Consider the following 25184-nt stretch of genomic DNA (forward strand, 5'->3'; position numbering starts at 1 on the left):
GTGGGCAGATCACTTGAGGTCAGGAGTTTGAGACCAGCCTGACCAACATGTCAAAACCCCGTCTCTACTAAAAATACAATTTTAGTATTTTCAATATTTTAGTACAAATACTAAAAATACAATTTTTGTATTAGCTGGGCATGGTGGAAGGCGCCTGTTACCCCAGCTACTCAGGAGACTGAGGCAGGAGAATCGCTTGAACCCAGGAAACAGAGGTTGCAATGAGCCGAGATTGCAACACTGCACTCCATCCTGGGTGACAGAGTAAGACTCCCTCTCAAAAAAACAAAACAAAACAAAAACAAAGAGATGGTAAATCCAACCCCACTCCTGACATAATGCAACTACAAACCTCACTGGCTTTCCTCGGTGGTTTAAGTTTTTGATTGAGAATAGGCAAGGAACCCCAGGAACAACTCTTCCCCTTCAGCAGGTGCGTGACCCCGGGACCTCCTGAAACTTCTAGAGCAGTGCTTTGCAAACTTTAGCATCAGAGTCACTTGAGGGCTTATTTAAACACATGAGCCTGAGCCCCATACTCAGCAGTTCTGATTGAACAGACCTAAGGTTGGGTCTGAAATTTATTATTCTGCTTGCAGCACGCTAATCCCCCACCCCTTGCTCTCCTGTGCAGTGTCCACTGTGGCTAATATGCCACCATTTGCCTGGAGAGAACCAATGGCTACCAGGAAATTAAAGAAGAAAAAGTATGAAACAAAAAGAAAATACATGGCATGTGTGTATTAACCTTCTTCCAAAAAATGTATCTCAAAACAGTTATCATCAGATGGATCGAGAAAGAACATGAAATGTTTGTTTGGTTTTTTCGACCAGAGGAAGTGCCCAACACAACTGTGATCTACTTACCTTTTACTCTGCATGTATTTTCCATTGTGACAAAACCTTTTCCTGTTTTTTTCATATGGGGTCTCAGTTTGCTGACACCAGAAGTTCCCAGGCAATATTGGAGTGACTGAGGAAATACAGGAATATGAATATGAATCAGTCTTATGGAATATCCGTAGGGAATGTTGATCCGTATTGGTTTCTGCTTCTCGCATGTTGAAGGCCTCTAATTCCCCGACAGTCTTCGGCCATCCAGCGTCCTGCCACTCCCATCTCAAGCGACTAGAGAGCCACAGAAGTCCTTGTCTCTGTATTGGATCGCACTTGTGTCCCTGTGCAGGTCGACAGGGAGAGACTGGTGGAGAAATCAGCAGACAGATGCTTTCACTCTGCTCTTTTGCCTAGAAAACAAAAATAACTAAAAAGAAAAAAAGATGCCCACGGGCATTTTCCTCCCTTCTTCGTCTTTGCGTCTCTTTAACCATTGTACAAAATGGAGGGCCTGGCACGTGGTTCATGCCTGTAATCCTAGCACTTTGGGAGGCTGAGGCGGGTGGATCATGAGGTCAGCAGTTCGAGATCAGCCTGACCAACATGGTGAAACCCCGTCTCTACTAAAAATACAAAAAAATTAGCTGGGCGTGGTGGTGAACGCCTGTAATCCCAGCTGCTTGGCTGGCTGAGGCAGGAGAATCGCTTAAAAATGGAAGGCAGAGGTTGCAGTGAGCCGAGATTGCGCCACTGCACTCTAGCCTTGGCAACGAGAGCAAAACTCCGTCTCAAAAAAAAAAAAAAAAAAAGGGAGCGAACGTAAACCTCCTGTGCACGCTTTTGTTTGGGGTCAAGAGACCCCAGTTGTGATCCCATTCTTCTTTCCCCCTCGTTACTTTTTTGTCTTCCTTCTGCTGTCGCAATCGCCTTATGTGATGTTGAGGCTCACAGCATAGAGGTTGGGGATAGTTCAAGGCAATGCATTGGAGTACATTTTTACTCTCTATAAGTGCAGAAATCGGATAGAAAAATGTGAGGAGGCAGAGAACTGCCAGAGTAAAACCATCACTTGGAGGTGCCGGGGATCAAACCCGAGGCCTCACACATGAAAGCATCCGCTCTACCACTGAACTACACCTCCTTCCTAAAAGGCCTCTTTGTAATAATTTTCAGGAGGTAACTTTCATTTCCTGAGACTCTCTGTGAGCATGCTGGTAGTAGCGGTCAGAACTATAGAGCATGGAGAGCTACTCTGAGCAGGAGATATTTGGAACTAATGGGGGATACAGATTCTTTAGAATACTGTGTAGGACTTGAAATGAAAAAAGATTAGAAAAGTGTCAGATAATAACCACAAGAAGTTTCCACTGTGGATTCAAGACGTTGAGTTCTTAGGGTCTCCTTCTATTATGCTTGGCAAGAATCAAGTTCTGGTTTCTGTTTCTTTTGATTTCTTCCAGATATGACACAAAGCCATTGAAATTCAGCCTTTCCCTGCCTAAAATGCTTAATATTTGTTGTTTTCTCAATCAGAATATCAAGGGTAAGATTTGATGGAGGAAAGCCATAATCAGAACAAAACCTGAGAGCGGTGCACTCAGCATTTTTTCATAAGGGTCCCTAGCTGGCATGGTGTCTTAGGCCTGTACTCGCAGCTATTCCAGAGGCTGGGGCACGAGGATCACTTGAGCTTGGGAGTTGGTGGTTGTAGGGAGCTATGATTGTGCTACTACCCTGGAGCCTGGACAACGTAGTGAGAAAAGCAAGCAAGCAAGCAAGACAAAGTGGGAGTAAGGGAGTGAGGGAGGGAGGAAGGGAAAGAGGGAAGGAAGGAAGAAGAAAGAGAGAGGGAGGGAGGGAAGGAGGGAAGGAAGGAAAGGGGAGAGAGAGAGAAAAGGAGACGGGAGGGAATTCATAAGGCATAAATGAAAAACAGCTTTGGGGGTGGAGAGGAGGGTTGAATTATGAGAGTAAGACGAAAGATAAATAGAAACAGGATTGAAGAGTAGTTCAGAAAAACAAACATGCTATTGCCAAAGACAAGCAGGTACAGAAAAGGGGAGGTTTTAACAACTTTTAGGAATGGGAGAACGATTGAAAGATGGAGAATATGAGTTAGTTTGGCTCACGCTAAATTTAAAATATCTCTGGGGCACGCTTGTGAAGATACTACAGAGAACTTAGGCAATTAACTCCGTCTCCAGCCTGGGATTTGTAAGCATTAGTAGTAGGAGACACATCACATGGAGGTGGATAAAGACTAAAAAGTATACTTTGAGATATGAGAATTACAAATCTATTCGTGATATTTGCAGGCAACAAACAAGTTTGCTCCTAAATAGTTCTCGAATCTTGGGACTTATCACGTTGAGACCGGATTCTTTGAACTATATAAGATGAGAAGAAAACCCATTTCCCGGAACCAAATTTCTAGTGACTGTTAACTCTTTCTCATTCTTGTTTGCCAACATATGAGCCTTTGCCAATGTTAATAAAATAACATTGATCCATTTTAAAAATGGCAGATTGCATGTCATATGCCAGACTTTTCAGTTGGCTGATGGGATTTCTAGAATAAAAGTAGGAAACACTGAGTAATAGGTTTCACTGAAGGAGAGACTAGAGAAGCTTTACACACAAAATTGATGTGTATTCATGTGTGTGTGTGTCTGCCTGTGTCTGTGTGCGTGTGCATGTAAATGCTGGGGAGGATTATCTTGACTCTTTGATGCTGTAAAGCAATATTAGGACAGTTTGCAGAAACACTCCTTCATCCTTATGTCATGTCACACCCAGAGAATCCTGCCTGTCTATCAGATTCTTGGGAATTCACAATAAGAAAGTATGCTTTTTTGTTTGCCACATAAAAGGGGGAACTTAAAATAACTAAATATCCATATCTATCTTCAGACTATCTACCAACATGATGGAAACACTTTTTTTTTTTTTTTTTGCGTATAACCTGTAGGATGAGCTCATTTAACACAGCATTCTTCTGAGGAATTAAACATTTAATTTTGAAGACAAAACACCCTCATGTCATACATACTCAGTTTTGAAAACCTAAAAATATATAAAGTATCTTTTTAAATCTGCACTGTCCAATATGGTTACCATTACCACATTGGCTATTGAATGCTTGAAATTGTCCAGTCCAAGGTAAGATGTGTTGTAAGTATAAAATACATACCAGATTTCAAAGATGAAATATCAATTTTTAATATAAAATAACTCACATAATTTTAAGATGGATTACTTAAAATAATTTTTTTTGTTATACAAGGCGATTTACATATATTATTAAAACTGGACACAAAAGATGGAAACAGTAAACACCGGGGACTACTAGGGAGTAGCCAGGAAGGGGAAAGCCTTGAAAAGCTAACTATTGGATACTATGCTCACTACCCGGGTGATGGGATTAATCCCACCCCAACCCCAGCATCATGCAATATACCCATGTAACAATCCTGCACATGTATTCTTTTGACTCTTGGAAGCATGTTAGTCTCACATAGTCAAAAAATAAAACTGACTCAAGTGTGTGTGAAAATATCCTAAAATTCAATACAAATAGAGGCAAATTAAAACTGCATTGTGAAAGAATAACATAACCCCATTGAAAGAACTGGTTTAAGAAAATATTTACACAGTTCGTTGTTCTAATTGTAAGTACAAAAAGAGGAAACAAATCTTAAACTCTATGTATGAGGGTTATTTTTTGTACAACTAAGGCTGTAGGAATTCTGAGATTTTGTGAGAATTTTAGGATTGGGAAAATGAGTGTGTGAGAGTAAGCAGGCTGTCACTGTGAGACTAAGCAGGCTGTCACTGTAAGAGCAAGAAGGTAAAGAATAGTCCTGTTGGTGTTTATGGGAATTGGAGGCATCAGTAAGAAATTATACATATGTAATTGTATAGGCCAGGCACGGTGGCTCACGCTTACAATCTCAGCACTTTGGGAGGCTGAGAGACGTGTGGATCACTTCAGGTCAGGAATCGAGAACACCCTTGCCAACATGGCGAAACCCCGTCTCTACTAAAAATACAAAAATTATCGGGTGTGGTGGCCACGCCTGTAGTCCCAGCTATTCAGGAGGCTGAGGCAGGATAATCACTTGAATTTGGGAGGCGGATGTTGCAACGAGCCAAGATCGCACCACTGCACTCCAGCCTGGGGTACTGAGTGAGACTCTGTTTCAAAAAAAAAAAAAAGTACATTTTCCCTACAGATCTGTCTGCTAACTGAGCCTGGAAGAAATACCTCAGAAACAATGAGCAAGATAACTCTATATTTTGATTTTTAAATACCATTCTCTACTAAAAGGAACCAGAGATACTAATAGAAAGTAGCTACTAGTGTTAACTACAGTGACTCCAGCAGGACTTTGCCAGGGAAACTACAAGATGAACCTAAGATATCTTGCTGTGCCAGAATGATGGAGATGATTTAAAAGAACCCAGAAGCGCCGGGATGGCTCACGCCTGTAATCCCAGCACTTTGGGAGACCTAGGCGGGCGGATCATCTGAGGTTAGGAGTTCCAGACCTGCCTGGCCAATATGGTGAAGCCCGGTCTCTACTAAAAATACAAAGACTGTCCTGGCGTGGTGGCGCATGCCTATAATCCCAGCTACTTGGGAAGCAGAGGCAAGAAAATCACTTGAACCCGGGAGGCAGAGGTTGCAGTGAGCCAAGATTGCACCACTGCACTCCAGCCTGGACAACAGGGTGAGACCCGTCTCAATAAATAAATAAATAAATAAATAAATAAATACATAATAAAGTCCATGAGAAAAATCATTGTATGTGTGTTTAGGCGTAAAGAGAGAGGAGAATCATTGTGGCAAAATATTGGGAATTGCTAAACCTGAGTAACATGGGTATGGTAGTTCTTTGTGTTATTTTTGCAACTTTTCTGTAGGCTTGAAATAATTTCAAACTAAAAAAGCTTTTGAATTCCCCCTTCTCAAATTTCTTTTCCCTCTTCCTTCAAGGACTGTGCTCTTCCATCAAGAGTAACGTAGATGGATACTAAAACAGAAGGGTCAGTACCGCCTCGGGGGATTTAGATCCAGGTGAGGAGGTGAGAAAGTGGAATTCTCAACTCTTAGAAATGAAGACCCAGGAGTGTGGGCTGCTGCCAGTCCTTACCCTTGCTGGAGCCTGGGCCAGCACCGTGGTCACAAAACCCAGCATGGATTTCATCTTGGGGATGCTGTGGTTCCAGTTCTGACACTCAAGAAACAATGGACGGAGAGGACAATGAGGACCACCTGCGAAAAGAGCTCGAGAGGGAAGCAGGGACGTGGTGGGGTATGCACCTGCCGCAGTGGCAGCAAAGGCGGAGGACAAGCAAAATGGGCGAGCGCCGGAGGCTGCCAGAGGATCTGGGTGGGCCGGGAGGCTGAGCGCAGCCCCGAAGCCCATCGCTGCCTTTCCTCAGTGTCCGCGATAAACGAGAGGGCTCATTCCCTGTAGAAGTGAGCTGAAAACACTTTCCCGCAAGATCTCCCCCGTTTTGCTCAAGGAAGTCGCGGCGTTGAGAACGCGTCACAGCTCCTTTACTGGCTGGGGCACTGGGGAGCACAGGTACCCTTGAGTTTTGGTACAGACAAGTGGTATTGGTGGCTTCCGAGGAAACGACAGAGAAACCGCCTATTTCCAATCCCTACTGTTCATGAGGGAGTGTTGAACCGGGAAGAGAGACCACCCTCCTGCTTAAGCACCTTTGTTACAGATAGGAAGTGTTCTTTGCCTTTGTTTTAGCTTTTCAAGCTTGGAATACAACTTATGAAAAACAAGAAAGGTAAGGCAGTCCCAGTATATTTTAAACTTCAGATGGTTTTCAGAAGTACTATCTTGTTTTTATGGAAGTCACGGTGTCCAGATTTCAACCTACCTAGCAGAGTGAAGCTCTACGAGTCTAATATCTTGGCTTTCTTCCACATCAGCAAGCCTCTGAAATTCAGGTTTCTTTCTGGACAGTATCACCTACACTTTTGCAGTGGGCTCCTATATTGCCTACATCCAACTCGTGGAAGCATGAACAGTGGGAAAAGCCAAGGTTACCACATAAAAAAAGATCCTTACATGAGACATGTGGAAATAAAGCAGCAGCTGAGGTGTGTGTAGAGGAAGAGACAAACGTGAAAATGTAGAAAGTGGATAGAGATTTTTTTCCAAGGAGGAAGAGGAATTGTCTGCTCACAACAAGGAACACTCTGCTTAGTGCTGCAAAGATACTTTTATTACATTTCATGCATACACTGGATTTTAACAACCAGAACATGGTGTAATTGGTGGGGGCTTGAGAGACAGCAGTCACTCCCAACCCTGAGGGTGAGTCCCCACCCTGAGGGTGAAGAGAAAATTACAGTCTCTGCCATAGGGCTTACAATCGTCCAAACCTGGGTTTCAAATTGAAAGGCCCAATAGCTTGAGAGGGCTCCAGGTATTTCAGCTCAAAACAGTCTCCTGGTTCAAGAGAACTCCTGTGAGGTCTTCCACAGGAAAATCAGTCTGTTTTGTGTGACCTGAAAAGTTACCTAAAATATTGAAGGAGTCAAAGAAATGGTAAATCCAACCCCACCCCTGACATAAGGTGAATACAAACCTCTCTGGCTTTCCTAAGTTTGAGTTTTTGATTGAGAATAGGCAGGGAATCCCAGGAACAACTCTTCTTCCTCAGCAGGTGCCTGACTCTGGGACCTCCTGAAACTTCTAGAGCAGTGCTTTGCAAACTTTAGCATCAGAGTCACTTGAGGGCTTATTCAAACATGGGAGCCTGAGCCCCATACTCAGCAGTTCTGATTCAACAGACATAAGGTTGGGCCTGAAATTTATTATTCTGCTTGCAGCACCCTAATCTCCCACCCCTTGCTCTCCTGTGCAGTGTCCACTGTGGCTAACATGCCACCGATTGCCTGGAGAGAACCAATGGACACCAGGAAATTAAAGAATAAAAAGTATGAAACAAAAAGAAAATACATGGCATGTGTGTATTACCTTTCTCCGAAAAATGTATCTCAAAACAAACATATGATTGGTCTGGAGGCACACACACAGCCAGTCCTCAGCTAAGCAGTTTTCACAGACAGTATCCCTCCTGGATGCTGGTTATAGACATTTTCACTGGACAAAAGAATGAAGTAAGGGCCCGTCAGCCTCATAGAGTGTATCTATCATGCCAGCCTGATAGGCTGGTGGACTAGGAACGAACAACATACTCTCTTGCCTCTCAAAGACACTTTAATTCAACAGGAAGTAAGTACAGAAAGAACAGCAGTTTTGAAACCATACACCACTGGAAACCCTAAAAGGTATCTTGAGTGCATAGGATTTCTTGGGAGTTTGTTGTGAGAAGTCAAGGACACCAAACTGAAGGACTAGCTGGAGCCGTGGCAGAGAAACATAAATTGTGAAGATTTTATTTTAATATGAACATTTATCAATTCCCAAATAATACTTTCATAATCTGCTACACCTGTAATCTCTTAATCCTGTTATCTTCATATGCTGAGGATGTACATCACCTCAGGACCACTGTGATAACTGTGTTAACTGTAAAGATTGACTGTAAAACATATGTGTTTGAACAGTATGAAATCAGTGCACCTTGAAAAAGAACAGAATAACAGCGATTTTTAGGGAAGAAGGGAAGACAACCATAAGGCCTGACTGCCTGCGGGGTTGGGCAAAAAGAACCATATTTTTCTTCTTGCAGAGAGCCTACAAACAGATGTGCAAGTAGGGAAGATATCGCTAAATTCTTTTCCTAGCAAGGAATACTGATATTAATACTCTGGGAAAGGAATGCATTCCTGGGGGGGAAGTCTATAAACAGCCGTTCTGGGAATGTCTGTCCTATGTGGTTGAGATAAGGACTGAGATGCCCTGGTCTCCTGCAGTACCCTCAGGCTTACTACGATTGGGAAACTCCACCCTGTTAAATTTGTGGTCAGAACTGCTTTCAAACCCTGTTTTCTGTTGTTTAAGATGTTTATCAAGACAATAGGTGCACCACTGAACATAGACCCTTATCAGAAGTTCTGCATTTTGCCCTTTGTCCTGTTTCCTCAGAAGCATGTGAACTTTGTTATGTTTTTTGACCTTTGAAGCATGTGATCTTTGTACCTACCTACACCCTGTTCGTATACCCCCTCCGCTTTTGAAATCCTTAATAAAAACTTGCTGGTTTTGAGGCTTGGGTGGGCATCACAGTCCTACCGATATGTCATGTCACCTCTGGTGGCCTGGCTGTAAAATTCCTCTCTTAGTACTCTTTCTCTTTCTTTCTCAGCTGGCTGACACGGAAAACAGAAAAAAACCTATGTTGAAATATTGGGGGTGGGTTCCTCCGATATTTTTTTCATTTTTTTTTGATACAGGGTCTCACTTTGTCGCCCAGGCTGGATGGAGTGCAGTGGTACAATCTTAGCTCACTACAACCTCTGCCTTTCATGCTCAAACCATCTTCCCGCCTCAGCCTCCTGAGTAGCTGAGACTACAGGCATGCACCAACACGCCCAACTATTTTTTTGTATTTTTAGTAGAGATGAGGTTTCGCCATGTTGCTCAGGCCAGTCTTGAACTCCTGAGCTGAAGCAATTCTCCCATCTTGGCCTCCCAAAGCGCTGGGATTTCGGGTGTGAGCCACTGAGCCTGGCCTAATTTTAATTATTATATACTACATGCATCACTGAAAAATCATTAAAGGTTCTAAGGAAGAATAATTACATGAAATGTTTGCATGAATGTGTAAAATAAAAGTAAGGTGAATTTACTAACTGTTAAGCTATTTTTGTTAGTGTCATCTAACATTTTAGATAATGATTTTCCCTTTCACTAAAATCACTTTCACTTCTATATGACTACATAATTCTGATTTTTCCAGGTTATAAAAGTCTTGATTTCCATTTAATTAAATATGCTTTATCCTTTTATGATTCAACCCACTCCTCCATTCTCACAATAATTTGGTAATTAGCAATACACTTTCCCCACAGTTTCAGGAATTTGTCTCTTCCATTTCCCATCGCTGATACCGTAACTCTCTTCTCCTCTTGCTTTGTTTCCCTATTTCATTTCTGAAACACCCATCTCCACACCCCAAAAATATTTGTATAGTTTTCCTTCTTTCTGTTGTCTTCCTTGATTTACCTGGAGTAAGTCTCTTAATTAGCAAAAACTTCTTTGATCTTGCCTCTTTCTTAGAAGAAAACACTATTCCTTTGACCTGCAAAATTTCAATTACTTGGGATTTACAGACATCTATCTGCAATACTGGTATTGTATTTCCTTCCAAGTATTTATTAAATATCCACTAGATGCCTTTGTCATAAAGACATGAGCTAAATTAAATATACTTCTTTTTAATAATATATAACTTTAGAATTTTTAGGCATAAGTCTTGCTGGTCTGCTGTATTAATTCTTCCTGCAGGCATGGTCAGTTTGCTCTGGAATGCTTACACTAGGGAGGCCCCTCACTAGCTGCCAGGCTGTGAACTTTCGAATATTCAAAGTAGCCTCTGGGCCGGGTGGGCGTGGCAGCTCATGCCTGTAATCCCAGTACTGTGGGAGGCCAAGGCAGGTGGCTCACTTGAGGTCAGGAGTTTGAGACCAGCCTGGCCAACATGGTGAAATCTCATCTCTACTAAAAATACAAAAATTAGCCAGGTGTGGTGGTGCACACCTGTAATCCCAGCTACTAGGGAGGCTGAGGCAGGAGAATTGCTTGAACCCGGGAGGTGGAAGTTGCAGTGAGCCAAAATCATGCCACTGCACTCCAGCCTGGGAAACAGAGCGAGACTCCTCAATAAAGTAGCCTCTGGCTCAGTAACTAGATTTCCCCTCTACGGCGTTTTAGGTATGTAGGAAATTATTGATTGTATACTTTTAAAATACACAAGAGAAAGTTATAGAAAACCACCGTGGCAAGCACTGGGCAAGTACCATAGAAGATTTAAAAACAAGAGGAATGCAATGGCAATTAGGATTTATTAAACATTCTCTACTTATATACTGTCATAGCAGATTATATTATTCATAGTTATTCTTTTGAAGTCACACCTTAAGAATGGAAGAGGAAGGGAATAGTTCATAATAGAGCCTGAAGTTGTATTCTGAAAACCCAGAGGATGACCTTCTCACGCATTTGCATTTGCTCTTCTCTACTAATTGAGGCCTGGTAACCCCAACTGCTGAATCAATCCTATCATGTAGTTCCTACCAAAAACACCTGCTCCTTTGAAAATAAAGATCAATTACATGCCAATTTCTTTAATTTCAAAATTCACTCTCATCTCTACTGTATTTCTTAAGGTAGCAGTTTGACTCTCTTAAAATTTCCCCCTCACTTCTCACTTGAGAGAATGACCTTCTTCTTGTTCCACAATTTCCAATTATTATCCAGATTTATGTTACTACCTTTCTTTACACAGCTAAAGAGATTCTTATGTTTTGGGAAAGTGGGTAGAGGTAGGAAAATGAATAGATATCAACTTAAGACAGACATCTAAAGCTAAACGATAAAGAGAGTATGTGTTAAAGATATAGAGAAGCAAGAGAGAGAAGTGGGAAATGAGGAGTGAGGTAGGGAGAGGAAGGAATGTGTCTCAACATGAAAACACTGAGGATTATTTTGATGCCCTTTCTGTTCCTTACCTACTAACATCTCTGGTCCTATTACACTATTTCTTCATGATTTCCTCTCTGCTGCTGCTTTTCTAATTCATTAGTAAGAGATCCTCTTTACTAGTCCTGGTCCTCTAATCAGGATGGCCTAAGTGTCCTGTTCCCATAGGCTTTCCATCTCTTTTTCAGCAGGTGTGCAAGACACAATTTAGGGATTTTTTTTCTCACCTGGTAGGAAGACTGATTTTGTTTGCTATGTTCCAGTACATAAAATGTGCCCTACTCACCAGCTACCAGGCTGTGCAACTTTTAACATTCAAATTCTAGCTTTTGACTCAAAAACTAGCCTTCCCTTATATAGTTTTCACACGTTTTTACAGTAAGAGTCTCCTCTATTTCACTTTCCATAGTTATTTCAGTATTAAATCTCAATAGAAAGTATAATGATAAAGTACAGAGACTAATTTTCCTATGTATCCCTAGACACACAAATTATTTTGTAACTTTTGCTCATGACTTCAAAACCTTGGAGAAAGAATCATCTACATGTAATGTCTACTTCATTGCTAGACTGACGATATAAATTTAAATTAGCTACATTTATAGAAGGCAAAAAGTAAATCTGTCCAACTCTTATCTAGGGAAAGAAAATCTTACGCTATTTCCATCATTGCTTGCACTTACCTTATCAAAGTATTTCTTAGAATTGTAAAATAACAATGTTCACCATGTTCAACTGTAAGAAAAAAAAAGACCACATGTATTTCCACTAAGCCCAGTCTTTTCAAAAAATATTTCACCGGAACTTGGGGGGTAAAAACAAGGAGGGGAAATGCAAAACAGCTTACATCAATTTTTTTGACATTTAACACAAACATACTACTCAACGTAAGGGCATGACAGAGAAGTTTACTATATTATTGCCTTATTGTAGTTTAATCCTCAGAAATAGATACATAAACCTAACAAATGAGCTCTCCGGAAACAATTTTGAAATTCTGTAAGGGGAAACCATGTATTTTCTCATTATTGGTAAAAAAAATATATTTATTCTATCATACATTTAAAAAATTCAGTGGTGTAAGTGAAGGGAGAATCACTTTAGAAAAAATCTTAAGGTAACCAAAATGAAACAGGGAGCCAAGAACTTTAAGGTTCTTTACTTTTATTTTTAAAGAATGTATCACAAATACGAATATTACTTGAGAGTAGAGGGGTAAACTACAAAAGAGAGATGGAAATCAATTTCTCCGTTTCCTGTTTTTAAGCAGTATATAAGTTCTAAAGCCTCAGCTCAGCAACTGAAAGTTGCCTGGTCATAGCAGAGGGAGCTGGGAACAAGGTACAGGGGTCACTGGTGGGAAAATTGCCAATAAGGACAGTAACTTGAAACAATATCCTAAAAATTAAAGAACTGTTCAAAATAAACCAGGGGCAGTGGTGTGTGCCTATAGTGACGTGATAAGGGAGGAGCATGACGTGGGAAGATCACTTTGAGCTCAGGAGTTTGAGGCCAGTTGGGCAACATAGCAAGACCTTGTCTCTTAAAAAAAAAAAAAGTTCAAAGATAATAGCAACAAACATAAAACAATCATGTCTCAATTTTGGTTTCAGCTTACTGTAATGCAGAAGATTAAATATCAGATTAAACAAATACAATAAACCTATTGCCAAGAGGAAGGACTTCTGAGGTTTGGTGTTATAACTAAGATTTTATTGGTATTTAAAACTCCTTACTTAACGCTTAATAATTTAAGATAGCAAGTTAAGAAACAAAAAACTCCTTACAAAATTAGTAAAGAGGATCTCTTACTAATGAAATTTTTTTACTCTAAATATGCGATGTCAAAAAGGGCGACTTTTGCACTGAGGAAAGGAGACTGTGAATGTTTTAACTGGGCTTATACATTTTTAAAATAATTCTTGAGGATCCATGACCCATCTGACATTCCGATAAAAGTGACTGGCTTCTCTCCAAAATGTTTGATTCCAGGAGGTTTATTAGATTCCCTGGGAGCAAACTTTGGGCCCCAGGTAAAGAACCCCTGAATTTTAGGAATGTTTTCAAATAAGAAAACCGAAATAGACTTAATGATGAGGCAGGGATGCCAACCTGGGTGGGGCAAGTTGAGTATCTCTTATTTGAAATGCTTGGGACCAGAAGTGTTTCGAACTTTTTTGGAATTCTGGAATATCCGTGTTACACTTACTGGTTGAGCATTCTTAATCCCAAAATCCAAAATTCAAAATGCTCCAGTAAGCGTTTCCTTTGAGCGGCACGTCAGTGCTCAAAACGTTTTAGATTTTGGAGCAATTCACATTTTGAATTTTCTCTTTAAGAATGTTCAACCTAGGCGGAGTGCGGTGGCTCACGCCTGTAATCCCAGCACTTTGGGAGGCTGAGGCGGGCAGATCGTAAGGTCAGGAGTTTGAGACCAGCCTGGCCAATATGGTGAAACCTTGTCTCTAATAAAAATACCAAAATTAGCCAGGTGTGGTGGTGCGTGCCTATAGTCCCAGCTACTCAGGAGGCTGAGGCAGAAGTATCATTTGAACTCGGGAGGCAGAGGTTGCAGTGAGCTGAGATCATGCCACTGCACTCCAGCCTGGGTGACAGAGCGAGACTCCATCTCAAAAAAAAAAAAAAAATGTTCAACCTATACTACAACTTTAGGACTTAACACATACTTACCAGACTTAGTAGGATACAAGTTTGAAAAATATGAATATACTTAAGAGGAAAATGAGACTATAAGAACCTGAAATCAATACCATCCTTGAAATCTAGGCTATATCAATAGAGTATGCGTACCATACTACTTACTATAACCACAGCAAGAGGTAAACGGTACTATAAAACAAAGTATTCTTCTTCAAATACATCTCTGTAGTCCCCACAAATTCAAGAATAAAAAAAGTTACATTACTCAACAGATTAGCCAAAAAAAAATTTGATAGAAACTTTTGATAGTTTCTGCATTAGTTTTTACAGGCCACTTAACAAATATTTAGTAAAATGACATCACATGATATTACCGAAAAGGTAAACAATAAATAAAATTACATTTTCTCTCTTTTTTTTTTTGAGACGGAGTCTCGCTCTGTCGCCCAGGCTGGAGTGCAGTGGCGTGATCTCAGCTCACTGCAAGATCCGCCTCCCAGGTTCACGCCATTCTCCTGCTTCAGCCTCCCCAGCAGCTGGGACTACAGGCACACGCCGCCAAGCCCGGCTAATTTTTTGTATTTTTAGTAGAGACGGGGTTTCGCTGTGTTAGCCAGGATGGTCTCAATCTCTTGACCTCGTGATCCGCCCGCCTTGTCCTCTCAAAGTGCTGGGATTACAGGCATGTGCCACCACGCCCTGTCAAATTTCCTCTTTAAAGTTAAGAATATTCAAGAATATACTAGGCAAATTATTTACTAAAAATCACTACAGAAAGTTGTCCCATAGTTGGGAGGAAAAAGGTAAAAAATATATTAGCATTGGCTGAGCGTGGTGGCTCACGCCTGTAATTCCAGCACTTTGGGAGGCCGAGGTGGGTGGATCACGAAGTCAGGAGACCGAGACCATCCTGGCTAACATGGTGAAACCCCGTTTCTACTAAACATACAAAAAATTAGCTGGGCGTGGCGGCGGGCGCCTGTAGTCCCAGCTACTCGGGAGGCTGAGGCAGGAGACTGGCGTGAACCCGGGAGGCAGAGCTTACAGTGAGCCGAGATGTGCCACTTCACTCCAGCCTGGGCGACAGAGCAAGACTCCGTCTCCAAAAAAAAAATATATATATATGTGTGTGTGTGTGTATACAGATACACATATATATATACACGCACACACACACATACATATGTGTATATACACGTATATATAGAAAATCAATTGGTAATAAAAAAAAAGGAGGCTAATGACTAGCCTGCCTACTTAATCATGAACCAACTATAACAGTACCTAAAGCAGGGAATAGTATATTTGCTAAGCTCTAACTATGAACTTCAAATCCAGGTGACTGGATTTGTATTCATCCATGAATAGCCCTTCACAATTCTGTGGCTCCCGGAAATATATAACCAGCCATTTTATACAACTGTAGAAATTCTTCACTGGCGAGGTATAAGCATTTCATTATTCCAAGGTATTTGCCTACATAATGCCATTATTCAGTATACCATTTTTAGGGCCAAAGCACTTAGAAAACCATGATAAATTAAACTACAGAAAATTATTTTGATGTAAATTTTTGGTTGGTTTTTATTATTTTTAATTGAAACATAATTGTACATATTTGTGGGGTACAGTATGGTATTCTGATACCTGTATACAAATATGTAATGATCAAATTAGAGTAATTCGCACATTTATCAACTCACACTTATTTTTCAGTATTGGGAACATTCATAATCCTCTGCTCTAGCTATTTGAAAATACAGACTAAATTACTGTTAACTACAGCCACCCTACAAAGCTACAGAATGCCAGAACTTATTCCTCCTATCTAGCTGTAATTTTGGTTGGTTTTTATAAAGACAAAAGAAATACATTTTTGTCTGGCAATTAAAACATAACAGAAGGAATTCTCTCCTTTCCTTTCTCATCACTTATTTTTTAGGAGGGAAAAAATTAAATAATATGAAAGCCAGTTAATTAAAAACAATTTGAAATAAGGATTGTGTTATTCACCTCAGTAGTTTATACAATTCCTTATTATATATACTAGCTAATCTTCAAAGTTAACTATAAAGTTGAATTCAACATTAAATCTCCCTAGGCATTTTGTAAGCCAACTACTTAAAACACTGATAATTTTGATCTTTCCTGTGGATGTTGTAGTATGTTTTTAAGGTCTCAAATTACTTTAGTGTATGTACAGGGATGAACCTACTTTTAACTTTTTAACAAGTTTATTTTCTCCTTCATCATCTGTTTCTGGAAATTCATATATTTTAATTTTATGTTCTTGGATTTCTTTCATTATGTAAAATGGAAGAAGCAGCCAAAGAGCACCATACATAATTAGTACATTAATAATTAGTACATTAGTCTTATGTTTATTACATGCTTCTTAGATTCCTATAAGGCCCCTTGTTCCAGATCCTTTACTGTTTTTTAATGATGCAAAATTATAATCTAAAATCAAAGTACTATGCTGGTCTTTTTTTCCTAAACTGTAAAGTTGATATATAAACACCAAATCCAATTACTTCAGAAGTGTTAAAGTCATATAGCTATCATACCAAAAGAGTTCCAAAAAAGATGTAGAACTCCAGAAACGAATTTCTCTGATTGATTTCCACAATAATGACTTTAGGTCGTTTATTTACAATGACTGAGATTTTTCCCTTAGATATAAATCCCCAAGTGTCTTATTTAGTTGAATAAACAGGGCTAAACTCACCTAAAATTTTTAGTAGAATCTGGCAAAAGTAAAGTAAAACTAAGTACACCACTGCTCCCTGCACATTCATCAGAAAAATCCTTGCGTGTACATGTGCATACACACAAACTGAGGAGCAACAGTTACAAGATTAGGGAAGGACACAGGGAGAAAACACACCCTAGAAATCAAGAATTAATAAGGAGAATGCAGAAAACTAAAGGAGACAACTTAATAATAACATCAGGAAGGATCTAGTTCAAATTAAATTATCATGTCCAAAATCACTCCAAATTCTAAACAGAATATAGACATCCAAATAATTTCCAACTCCCTATCCTTCCTTGGGCCCATAACGAACCAATGGCGAATATACCTAAAACTAGCTTCCCTGCCTATACTTATATTTTGGTGCAATTTTCATGGCAAAGGTTCCCAGTAGCTATAAAAGGACCCTGAACAAATTGTGTTACATGGTTACTATACTAGATAGAAGCAAACAGAAATAAAATTGTCACTGAAAAAAAATAGAACCACATATATTTTACAATAAGGGTATGTACCTACATATATATATTAAAAAAAAACAAAATAAAACAGAATAAATGAGGTGAAAATACATGATGAGAAAAACGAATAATAGGAGCTGGCTCTAAAACCAGTGGTTTTAGTCAGAGGTTGTATATTAAATGACCTGAGTACAATCACCAGAATGTGACCAATTTGAAAGAAGAGGTCACTTCATACTCATCTTTTTTACTTTTATCAGTAAAAATCCAAATTGAAATATATAATAAAAGAAGAGAAATGTATTACATGATAGTATTTGAAACTTAACACATTACAAACTAAAAATAGAAATGGGTAAGTGTAAAACAGAAAAATGCTAGATACAGTAAAAACGTACTCAAACATTCTGAAAATTTATATGAATTTAGCATAACTTCAAAACAAATTTTAACAGGCTTTTAATAACAGGTTTCAAGGTATTCTGAAATTCATATTGAAAAAGGTGAAAAACAAAATATTTTGTTACAACAGTACTATATGGACAATAGAGATAATTACAATCTATTTTTAAATATTATACAAAGTTGCTGTGGTTTAAACAATATACTACTGGCCAAAAATAAAGACTACTGGAAGAGAGAAAGGTTCCAGAATTGACCCTACATTTCATAAAATGTAATATATAATGAATCAAACACAATTAAATTAGAAATATGTGTGACTGTATAACTCAATATTATTGAGACAACTAGACATGAGTCTAGAGAAACAGTTTAGCGATCTTCCAGCTAGCTCAGTCATACAGCATGAGACTTAATTTTAGGGTCATGCGTTTGAACAATAACTTAAACTATAAATATCCTATAAAGTGCACTGAAAACAACAATAGGATATAAGCAGCAAAAGAAAAAATATAAAAAATACAGTGAAAATGAGAGAGAACTAAATACCCAGAATAAAAAGAACCCGTATCAATAAATACGGGCAATACCAAGTACTACTGGTCAAAAAGACAAAGGATTTGAACAAGTGTTTACAAAACGGGGAAAAGAAAACTTTGTTTTTAAAATGTTCATCCTTTCTGGAAAATAAAAGGAAAAGATAAAGAAATGATTAGGTACCACTTCATTCCCAAAAGGTTTTCAAAGTAAAAATAACAAACAATGCTGGCAAAGTCACAGTGAAATAGATGTACGCTTTATAAAATGAATTTGTTTTAGTGGGGAAGCACCATGACAAAATGGGGAGTGGGGGAGATAAAGATCCATAAAAATAATCACAGCCTTTGAAAGAATAATCCACTTCCTGGGAATTCATTTTAAGAAAATAATTCTAAAAAGTATGGGGAGAAATTGTCTGTGTGGGGGTGTTATTAAAGAACACTTAAGGCTGGGCGCGGTGGCTCAGGCCTGTAATCCCAGCACTTTGGGAGGCCAAGGCAGGTGGATCACGAGGTCAGGAGATCGAGACCATCCTGGCTAAAACGGTGGAACCCCGTCTCTACTAAAAATACAAAAAATTAGCCGGGCATGGTGGCAGGTGCCTGTAAGTCCCAGCTACTTGGGAGGCTGAGGCAGGAGAATGGTGTGAACCCGGCAGGCAGAGCTTGCAGTGAGCCAAGATCACACCACTGCACTCCAACCTGGGCAACAGAGCGAGACTCCGTCTCAAAAAAAAAGAAAAAAAAAAACACAAAACAACCATATTTAAAAACTGACAAAGGATAAGGATACTGTGATAATGGGTAAGAGCTTTGAGGGGAAAACTAAAGCAGAAGATTCAAGAGTTATTTTTAATTCAGCATAAATGACAATACAGTAAAGCAGTAAGAGGAATGGACTGCAACACATTATACTAAAAATAGTAAAAACTGCAAATTATGAGAATGGTATAAGAAACCTGAGTTAACACATCCTGCTCACCTGTTTTTTAAACTGTTGGCATTCCTCTGGTGTGAGTGTGTCTGCTTTGGCAATAAGTGGGATGATATTCACTTTTACATGCAAACGCTTCATAAACTCAATATCCAATGGTTTAAGTCTGAAACACACAATATTTAATATGACTGAATTGATCAGTTTGGGAGAAGAAGATTCTTCACATCCCCAATTAGATTTCAATTATCTTCAATTGGTCAAATGACTCTCAAATCTTCATACACAGCCCATATCTCACTGTTACGTTCCAGATTTGTGTTTACCCAGTGGATATGCTACCTGGGTGTTCCATGGGCTCCTTAAAATCAAAAGCTCATCTGAACCTCATTTTCTCTCTTCTATGCTTCCTATCTCAGTGAATGGCACTACAGTCTACCTAATTACTCAAGTGTGAAACCTAGGATTCCTCCCCTCCTCTAATCGTCTTCCCATATATATAGTATGTGTATAGATGTATATATATGTATGTATATCTCCATTTCCATTACTTTAGTCTAGGCCACCAAGAACTTTGGAATGAATAACTGTAATACAAACCATCCATACTGAAGTCAGAGTGGTCTTTCTAAATCCAAATCTTATTAAGTTATGCCCTGACCAAAAATCTTATTAAAGACCAGATGCCTTAACTAGTATGGCCTACGAGGCTTGTGAAGACATAGATTCTCCAGCTGACCTCATCTCTTAGCATTCCTAGCCTTTCCTTTGCCTCCTACTTCCAATGTGCCAACCTTTTTGAACTTCTTACAATTCCTTGAAAGCACCATACTTTGACATCTGGCCACAGGCTACCACCTTGGCTGGAACACCCTCCATTATCATCCTGCTTCTCCTTGGCCTGGCTAATTCCTATTCATCCTCAGGACACCGGTTTATGATCCAATTTCCACTGAGAATCCTTGAACCTAAGACTAGGCATATTTCTATGTGATCACAACGCTTAATGTGCTGTACAGTAACTGCCTGCCTGCATACAGATGCTTCCTCACTATGATTGCACTTAACAATTTTTCAGATTTTTGATAGTATGCAAGCAATACGCATTGAATAGAAACCATACAACCATTCTGTTTTTTACTTTCAATATAGTATTCAATAAATTACATTAGCTATTCAAAACATTATCACAAAATAGGCTTTATGTTAGATGATTTGTCCAACCGTAGGCTACGCTATCATGTTTAGTAGGCAAGGTGTATCAAACGTATCTTCAACTTACGATGGGTTAATGTAACCCTGTCCCAAGTCAAGGAGCATCTGTATTTGTTTCTCCCATCTTCTCACTGAAATACTCTTTGCAGCGAGAGCCTTGTCTCATTCATCTGTATCCTCAGGACCTAGCACGGTATCTAACACTCGTGAAGGTGCTCAAATATTTGCTGAGAAAAAAGTAAGCTGTTGTGATTTTCCTTATGTCCTTTAGCAATTCTAAATGAGAACCAAAGTCCTCAAATCTAGAATACACTGTGGACTAAAATTTTATGTTTCACAAGAATAAATGAAGACACTGGAAATATTTTGAAAAGGACTACCATTCTAAAGTGGTATTCCTTAATTTTTATAAAAACATGAGAAAATGAAATAAAGGTCTCATTCTGTTATTAACTGTATTGACTAATACTAATAATTGAATTGACTGACATTTTAAAATGAAGAAAGAGAAACATATATATTAAAATTGGGGGGATCAGAGTCCTAAGACTAATAAGATAGTCCAGTCTTTTTACTAACAAAGATTACTGTATGTACTTCACTGTGGTAGTAAGGCTGACAGGCAGAAAGAGACAGTGAGGGGGAGAAAGCAAACATGGAGAATTAAGATAGTTGCCTATTCTAATTCTCCTTGTCTTAAATCCCTTGAAATTTGACATTGGCATTCAGAGAATAGGGAGCACAATGAAAAAGAGTGTGTGGATGGAATAACACTTTATATTATCTGTAAACTGTGTTCTTGCCTCACTAGTGTTAACTAAACGCACCTATCCATTTCTATTTACTTTTTTGACAGGGTCTGGCTCTGTCACCCAGGCTGGAGTGCAGTGGTGTAGTCATAGCTCACCATAGCCTCCAATTCTTCCACTTTTGACTCCTAAGTAGCTAGGACAACAGGAGTGTGCCTCCATGCTCAACTAATTTGTTTTTTTTTTGAGTTTCACTCTTATTGCCCAGTCTGGAGTGCAGTGGCACAATCTTGGCTCACGGTAACCTCTGCCTCCCGAGTTCAAGCGATTCTCCTGCCTCAGCCTCCCAAGTAGCTGGGATTACAGGCATCCGCCACCACGCCCAGCTAATTTTTGTATTTTTAGTAGAGACAAGGTTTCACCATGTTGGCCAGGCTGATCTTGAACTCCTGACCTCAGGTGATTCCCCTGCCTCAGCCTTCCAAAGTGCTAGGATTACAGGTGTGAGCCACTGCGCCCAGCCCCAACTAATTTTTTTATTTTTTGTAGAGACAGGATGTCACTATGTTGCCTAGTCTGAGGCCTCAAGCAATCCTCCTGCCTTGGTCCCCAAACTGCTGGGATTACAGGCATAAGCCACTGCATCTGGCCTGAACCTATCCATCTTTGAAAAAAAAATTAAGTTTTGCTTCTTTTTATTAATCATTATATAAAACACTAAATAGAAATGACATGAATTATTCAATCTCAGATTTCTAAATTATGGTTTTTCAATTTATACTCATGACTAATTTAAATTGCCACTGCTTTATTAAGCTATTATGTCAGATACAAGCCTGCTTATTAATCCAGTGACAAAAAAGTAGAGTTCAGTTAATCTAAAATTTTAATAAATCTTAAAGGCACTTAATATAAAGTATTAAAATCCAAATAACAAGATTTTCTATTTAAATGCAAATCAATGCTTGCTGAATACTTATTATAATATCCCAACTTTTAAAGAGAAAGATATTTAAAAATAAACATGATAAGGAAATTAGAGAAGTCAACTTCTTAAATATAATCAAAGGGAAAAACAAACATTGAAGTCAGTTTAAATATTAAACTTTAGGGTGAAAAGGTAAACCTTGTAAAAGTCTCATTAAATTTCAGAAGCCTACAAAACGTCAGCAACAAAAAACATTTAGTTAACATGTATATTACATTCTGGTTGAATTTTTTTCTTCTTTCCATTTAGTTTTATATTGGCTGGTCTTTTCATCAACAAATTTAGTTTTTAAACCTTGTTTCTAAGCAATAGAAAATCCTTTATCATTTCTAGAAGATAAACCCACACTAAAGAGAAAAGACTATTTAACCTCAAAGTCTACAGCATAATAAACAACTACAGGGTAAATGATAAATTTTTTTGTATGTATGTATGTATGTATGTATGTATTTCTAAGGGAAAAAAATCCTGTATAAAACTCACTGGATGATACCAATTTTTCTAAAAGCGGTAATTAATACTTGAAGGATAAAACACTATTTTAAAATTCATGTTCCAAGTCAGTTTTTTACTTTAATAATAGTTACACAATAGGGAACAATGCACATGAAGGAATAATAACTGAAATAATAAATTAGCCATGCATGCAGTTCATACTTTGTAGAGGGAGGTAGGAGGCACTGAAAGTACACTGTTGGACCAATTTATAATTACTCTAAAAACAAATCTCTCTAAAAAGGGAACCTAGGGACTACCCAGACAAGATGGAAAGGCTCTGATTAATGTATTAGACTGCATGGAATTTCAGTCTGTAGTGAGCAGGGTATCTGGAACTCTATACATAAAATTCTGTGTCATATTCTTTTTTTTGAGGAGGAGGAGTTTCACTCTTGTTGCCCAGGCTGGAGTGCAATGGTGTGATCTTGGGTCACCGCAACCTCCGCCTCCCAGGTTCAAGCGATTGTCCTGACTCAGCCTCCCTAGTAGCTCGGATTACAGACATGTGCCACCACGGCAGGCTAATTTTGTATTTTTAGTAGACACAGGATTTCTCCATGTTGGTCAGTCTGGTCTCGAACTCTCGACCTCAGGTGATCCGCCTGCCTCAGCCTCCCAAAGTGCTGGGATTACAGGCGTGAGCCACCACACCCGGCCTCATATTCTTTCACTTAATCCACAATATCATGTACCAATGGGCAAAACTTTGCTCCATTTCTAAAAATAGTTAAAACTGAGAAATTATTCAAAAGTACATTTTATATATAAGATAAAGCAATTTTAAACATCTTACCCCTTGTGACAAATAAGAAGTGGTGCAAAGCCACTAGATATCATTTGAATATAATTTTTTTTTTCTTTTAAAAAAGCTCTCATTTCCCATGCGATTTTAAGAAATAAAATTTTCCCCAAAGGGATGGGAGGAATGTGATTTCATGAGAATTACTAAACTTGGAGACAGTCCAGATCTAAAATAATAAAATTGGTTATAAGCTGACAAATTTTATTGACTTACCTGCAGGTTAAGATTTCACTCAGCTGGCTTTCAGGAAAAGGCCCTGACAAGTTAAATGAGAAAGATTTAAAAATATAAATTCAAGAAGCTACATAAATACTCATAAAAGGTTATACAGTGTGCTGTATTTTTGAGATTACTTTTTTTGAGCCTTTTAAGTCAAAGAGTCAGTTTAGTGATTTAAATATGTAAACTGAGAACACCGTTAAATGATAGACTGGATTAAGAAAATGTGGCACATATACACCATGGAATACTATGCAGCCATAAAAAAGGATGAGCTGATGTCCCTTGTAGGGACATGGATGAAGCTGGAAACCATCATTCCGAGCAAACTATCACAAGGACAGAAAACCAAACACCGCATGTTCTCACTCATAGGTGGGAATTGAATAATGAGAACACTTCGACAGAGGGTGGGGAACATCACACATCGGGGCCTGTCGTGGGGTGCGGGGATGGGGGAGGGATAGCATTAGGAGAAATACCTAATGTAAATGACGAGTTAATGGGTGCAGCAAACCAACACGGCACATGTATACATATGTAACAAACCTGCACGTTGTGCACATGTACCCTAGAACTTAAAGTATAATAATAATAATAAAAACTGAAATTACCTCAACAAAAGGCAATGTGAAGTAGTTACAAACACGTACTACGCAATCCTGCCTGAAGGTGGGAGTCTTCAGTCATGTAATGGTCTAGGGCACAGCAAAAAGAATAAATAAATAAATAAATACAGAGTATTAAACATAAAAGAAGAAACATTTTTATCCACTCCAATCTGACAGTGCAAACATGTAAGTATATAATTAAGGCTCCCTTATCCATCTAGAGTGATAATGGGCATTGACCCATCTACAAAAAAAAAAAAAAAAAAAAAAAAAGAGAGCGAGAAGCCAAAAATAGAAGAGAAAGGTATACTTGAAGGAATTGGTTTACACTACTACTGTAATGTGAGTGTTAGATAACTTAATGCTGTTTAGCCCGATGCTACTACAGTTCTTTCAGTGGAGAGATGGTGGAGTTACAATTATCAGGTGGCTGAATTATGTATGCTGAGTTACTTACCCAAAGGAAAAGACTGAGGAAGAATAACTGGAAAAATCTGCAGTTGTCAATGACACATATATGTACTCAAAATAAAGGGGAAGTACAAAGAACAAAAAAAGGGAGTACAGGCTAACTATAACAGAACAATCACATCAGATTAATGTCTAGATTCTTAGGTCTTATGCCCTAATAAACAAAAAGTTAGTAATGACAATATGATACCTAAACAACATGTCTATGACAGCTAAGGTGAAACAGAAGCCAAATAGATTTATTGTAGAAAGAAATGGCACAAGAAAACACTGGCATGCAAGTGCTTTTGATAACCATCTCTTACGAGACTTATAATAAATAGCGTCTTTGATTCTGAGTAGGTCTAACTGGTATGGCTACTTCTCTTCATTTGGTCGTTCAATTAGTAGCAGAGTGGTCAACAT

At 38.8% G+C, this 25184-nt stretch overlaps 1 protein-coding gene and 1 long non-coding RNA gene across 2 annotated transcripts in view; both read right to left on the reverse strand.

The window, feature by feature from the left end:
- The window catches only part of LOC129483182 (uncharacterized), a 48576-nt gene that overhangs the window by 20664 nt on the left and 2728 nt on the right, over positions 1–25184 (reverse strand). The window contains exons 4-5 of the mRNA XM_063640384.1: positions 19275–19392; positions 868–973 (exon numbers count right to left, since the gene is read on the reverse strand). Of these exons, the coding sequence (XP_063496454.1) occupies positions 868–973; positions 19275–19392 (224 nt within the window). The remainder of the gene's footprint in view (positions 1–867; positions 974–19274; positions 19393–25184) is intronic.
- On the reverse strand, positions 7069–12152 carry LOC134736806 (uncharacterized). The gene is made up of 2 exons (XR_010121127.1): positions 8323–12152; positions 7069–7372 (listed from the first exon to the last, which is right to left on the reverse strand). It is a non-coding gene; the product is annotated as an uncharacterized lncRNA (long non-coding RNA).

This window comes from Symphalangus syndactylus, chromosome 5, assembly GCF_028878055.3.
Source record: "Symphalangus syndactylus isolate Jambi chromosome 5, NHGRI_mSymSyn1-v2.1_pri, whole genome shotgun sequence".
Classification (NCBI taxonomy): Eukaryota; Metazoa; Chordata; class Mammalia; order Primates; family Hylobatidae; genus Symphalangus; species Symphalangus syndactylus.